Source organism: Salvelinus sp. IW2-2015, linkage group LG2 (assembly GCF_002910315.2).
Source record: "Salvelinus sp. IW2-2015 linkage group LG2, ASM291031v2, whole genome shotgun sequence".
Lineage (NCBI taxonomy): Eukaryota > Metazoa > Chordata > Actinopteri > Salmoniformes > Salmonidae > Salvelinus > Salvelinus sp. IW2-2015.
In genome coordinates, this window is record NC_036839.1 from 10,364,816 (window position 1) to 10,369,925 (window position 5,110).

The 5,110-nt window shown below is 43.2% G+C and overlaps 1 protein-coding gene across 3 annotated transcripts in view; it reads left to right on the forward strand.

The window, feature by feature from the left end:
- The window catches only part of LOC111974188 (polypeptide N-acetylgalactosaminyltransferase 13), a 54,091-nt gene extending 50,336 nt beyond the window's left edge, over positions 1 to 3,755 (forward strand). For 2 of the 3 annotated variants that reach the window (XM_024001830.2, XM_024001839.2), the window contains one exon: positions 1,136 to 1,224. Coding sequence is in view for 1 of the 3 variants with exons in the window: in XM_024001848.2 (XP_023857616.1) it covers positions 1,136 to 1,276 (141 nt within the window). In the remaining 2 variants the exon portion in view is untranslated. Of the gene's footprint in view, positions 1 to 1,135 lie in introns of all 3 variants that reach the window. The other variant, XM_024001848.2, reaches the window with a different exon arrangement.
- The last annotated feature ends 1,355 nt before the right edge of the window (positions 3,756 to 5,110 follow it).

The window sequence follows — 5,110 nt, forward strand, 5'->3', positions numbered from 1 at the left end:
ACACACACACACCTGCAGCACCTGACACCATTCAAGTCGGTCTGATTCCCAACCATTTCCTCCCATCTCCTCTCAGTAGCCTACCTATTGATTTTCTAATCAATAGCCCTTTTCACAGAATCTGTCCATGTGAAATTGAGTATGTGAGAAGAACAAAAGAATCAGCCTCATATGCCACAGGCTTACAGGCCAGAACACAAGGTGTAAATGGGGGGAATCCCTCTCTGTTACCAATAGGTCATCTCATGAGAGAAATTGACCTGGATTGAATTGAAATGGTGATAACAAGAAGAAAACACAACACACAATGAGCTGGAGATTCATGATGGAGAAATCTGTTCTGACGGGTTACACTACTGGTTGGGCTGTTGCTCCCTACAGACCTACATACTTTTTTGATGTCGTTTAACAATATATGTCATGGCTCTTTGAAAGAGAATTGCATTTTCCTTCCTTAAGAAGTGAAACACGGCCATAACGGTAAGAATTGGATTCTGCCATCTGCACTCTGTATGGTCATTATGACAAGAGTAACGACCGCCAACGGAGGTATAAACTGGCTAAGTACATTACCTCTGAGAGAGAGTGGCCATAAGTGGTTAATTAAGAGCTTTTATGTCTCCTCTCCTTGCCATTCGTTTTGGGGCTTAGGTATCGACATGGGAAATTCAGCCATCGTTGTGACGGCACTCAGATTGATTTCTACCAAACTAATCCTCCTGAGGTGAAGTCCTCGGGTACATTCAGGAGCATTCGTTTTTTATCACAACATTTATTTTGAAAGGTTTGACACTTATTTAGCCGAACATAAGTCAGCATCATTTCAATACCCAATGATGACGTTTCTGTAAATTAAATGTAATCCACATACAAGCTGCTGGGGAAGATACTGCAAAATCTGTATGAGTGGGTGGAAAACATCAATTTTAAAATATGTTGAAGTGGTGCTCATCTGTAAATCTAATCTACCCAGAAACCATCTCTCTGGCTGCAGGTGGAGCAGAGGCCAGAATCTCGGCTCACATTTTGCAGTGCCCATGTGTTTAGTGCGTAATGCTCATTCACCCGTGTGTGTGTGCGTGTCTGTGCGTGTGTGTGCCTGTTTCTGCCTGTCTGCCTGCGCCTCTCTCCCCAGCGGCTGACCCTGCTGCACGTCAACAGTAACCAGTGTCTGGACATGCCTACTGAGGAGGACAAGATGGTGCCCACCCTGAGAGACTGCACAGGCAGCCGCTCCCAGCAGTGGTTCCTCCGCAACATGACACTGACGCTCTGATCTGACCAGGAGCAGGACCTCCACCTTCACTCACCACCGCCCTGGCCAGTTTCGCCCCCACCTGAACCACCGCCCACTTTGCTTCCGCTGGCCACTACCTTTGCATCGCTCCACCAGGTATCTTTTATCATGCACACGCTCCTGCCTCCTTCAACACTCGAAGGTGGGGAAGAAGCAGGCAGGTAGCAGCCTGTGTTTTTCCCCCATTTTTTTTCATGGGGCTTCGGAGGCTCGGCAAGGGCTTTATCTGCGATTCTGATCCTCTCATTCAATCAGTATTACACACAGTGGCTGGCAAGAGGCTGGCGTGCACACTCTCAGCCAGAAATATCTGTATGGTTGAATCATATGAACGGGTCTGAAGTGACGGTGACTTACACTTTTACATATGGAGGAAGCTGGAATCAGAGTGACTATCGCACTGACGGTACTGTATATGTCAGATGGCTCTCAATCCTGGTCGTGTGTGTGTTCAGAGATCCGACTTTTGTACAGCAGCAGCACCAATAGCAGGACACCATTTGTGCGTCTGTGGGGTCTCACAGACTATGTACTCTGGCTCTGTACATAAGTGTGTGTTTAAAGTGTAACCCTGAAAAGAGATGATTCTGTTCGGACATTGTACACCCCCCAATTCATATCTATGTTGGAGCCACATGTACGTCTGAGGGTGAAGGGTAAGGGTTGCTGTTGTTGATGGGTACATATCAAGAGGCTGACAAAACTCCAAACATTAGAGGTGATACAGAACTCATGCATGGAGGCATATAGCTGGCAAATCTAATTTACCATTATCCAATTTGCATTACACATGTAATTTCGGGAAGCTTTTTGCTTCAATGCTCATGGCATAAAGGTTTGCACTGTCCCTTTGTATTACAGGAAATAGATATGTCATAACACTGTTTCAAAACACAATTGTATATCTGAGGCCAAAGTTACTTGGATTGATACGGTATGCCTTAAGAGAATAGTCAATTATTGAATTGGTCAAGTAAAGTAGAGAAAGGAAAAATCTTGACAAGCTTTGCCTCAAAGTCAACCGGAGTAGTTGTCACAGAATGCAGTTATTTGTTGAAATTGTTTCTACTGCACTGTAGCACGGTCCGCTCCCCAAACATTGGATTATGAATGTATCATTTATTTTGGATACGTTTGTCTACTTGAAGGTTTCCTTATTCAACTTATACTTTATGTCCATCACTTTTATTATAATAGTTTACTCATCATTTGCACGGTTCTTTATAACATATAATTTGCCCGATCTAAACATAAAGCAAAAATGATCTGTAGACATAAAAAGGTTGTGAGTGCATTTACAATGTCGGTTTGAATATCAAGTTTCTTGTTTATTTAATCAAGCTATTGTGAAGTCTAAAGCTCTCCGAAACATCTCAGCATTAGTGAATCAATCAATTTGAACAATGGCAACAGTATAATGAGACTAAACAAAACTCATCATATTTTACCACTTTGCTGTGCCATTTTGATCATCAGTCAAACATGCGTCCTTAATCGTACCCTATTGTACTATTTTTGAGCAGGTCTCCTAGGGCTCTGGTCTAAAGTAGTGCTCTATATAGGTAATAGGGTACCATTTGGGACGAATACAAAATGTCTTGATATGGTCAACATTTTAGAAAACGTATCGACTATGTTTTTCAATGGATTGTCAAACCGGACCAGCTGACATCCGGTAGTGTAAATAAATAATGCCACCAACATGTTTTCATCGTCACAGTAACTGTACATACAGAACCAATTATTTTTCTAAGACGCTGTAAAACTTGAAAGCCCCGTTGAAATGTAGAACGTGGCTTGGTTATGTAATTGAATCCATTGCTGTGCGGCTGTTCAGAAATATCAATGGAACTCTGTTCATGCTTTCTAGGGGTTTATGAAATGTGCAATGTGTTTTAGAGGTTCATCAGCAAAAACCCACAAACTACCTAATGGACATTACTGTACTAAAACAGATTCTAACTATCTCAATGCTTGAACACTGTCATATCTATGCCTACTGTTTGTTTGGCATTCAGACTCACATGAAATGAACTCTGTTTACGTTCATATATATTTATCGTTTAGTTTCACCTAGATTATCTTTAGGTGTAGGGTGAAGTTGCCCCTAGACTCATATCCCCCACTAATAGTTACGGTTAGGATTGGGGAAGAGGAAGCTGATCCTAGATCTGTACCTACAGTAGGGGACACTTCACCCCGTAGCTTATCTTTACATGCATGGTACTACAATAGGAATGTACTATAGATTGTGTTTGAATTTTGAACTGTTACGCTGTACATGTATTGGTCTAAGCTGATGTGTGTTACCTGTTTGTACATTTTTGTAAAAACCCCCAAAAAGAAGAAATGAAAAAAGTATCTTGATGGAATCTGCCACATGTGTTTGATTACTGGGGGACGATACGAACCAATGAAACTGTGAACGACAAATCGAATAAATCTGTTGTTGATGAAACGTTTCTGTTGAAGCTTTTAGGGCCACCGTGTCTCCCATCTCCTCCTTAGCTCTAGGGATGCGTCCCAAGTGGCATCCTGTTTTCTATATACTGCACTACTTTTGACCAGGGCCCATAGGGCTCTAGGTCCCTGGTCAAAAGTAGTGCTCTATAGAGGGAATAGGGTGCCATTTGGGACCCATCCTTAATATCTACTAGGAGCCTGGTGGCACTTTAACCATGGCTCAATAATACGCTCATTATAGTTGCTAGGTCAGGTCTAGGGTTAGCCTATGGAGAAGGTCCAGTATAAACTGGGGCCGGGATTCAATCTGATTGCCCTTTGCCGACAATGTGTCTTTTAAAGGCAATGTTCCCGCTTTCACGGAGACCACATTCACGGTAAATGCTGCATATAAAAAAGATGTATGTATTTTCCTTTCCTTCTAGCACTGACTTTGATAGTAACTACTTTATTGCGGGAAAATGTACTTGCTATGACTGTTTATATGTGGTTGTCTCACCCGGCTATCTTAAGATGAATGCACTAATTGTAAGTCGCTATGGATAAGAGTGTCTGATAAATGACTCAAATGTAAATCTAAATATGTCGGCTCAATCTGAAACTACCTTTTAAATGGCGCGTTGTCGACAAAGCGCGATCAGATTGAATCTCAGTTGAAAATGGCTTCCAATAAGACTCGGTCTAAGGTTGAGGTCTTGACGACAAACGATTTCGCACTAATTTGGTTTATAGAGGCCTTACATTGCTGGATAACTGTCTCAAAGCGTATTTGCATAATATTACATGTAATGGCATAACTTAATTGCTTTACTGTATATTTCCCTTTTCCCCACCCACATCAGAGAATGGGAGGGTTTTTAGAATAAATATTTGTAAACCTCTCCAAGGCAACCACTCCAGTGTAATTAATGACTCCTCATGGGGCCCAATCTGAGTTTGGCTGAGCAACACTTCAGCACCTCTGCACAGCGGCAGGCAGCAAGGCACTCCGAGGCAGGCAGCAAGGCACTCCGAGGCAGGCAGGGAGGCAGGCACCCTAAGCCAGCATCAATCAGCCTGGCTCACACCTGCGGGCTGCTGCGGGGCCTGGACAGACAAATGAGGACACATGGGGGTAAATAAGACAGCCACACAGGGCTGCCAGTCTATTACAGGGATGAGATGGTCTAAAATAAGAGCATAATGGAAGCCTTATCTGACTGGGCTCGCTGTGGCGCTAAGAGGTACTGCATGATTAGTGCCCCTCACCATGGAGACAGCCGGGGATTTAACGCTTTCACGTCTGTGTTCGTCTCCTGTAGCAGCAGGGACTTACTGTAACACAAAAAAGGGATTGCAATTCCGACACGC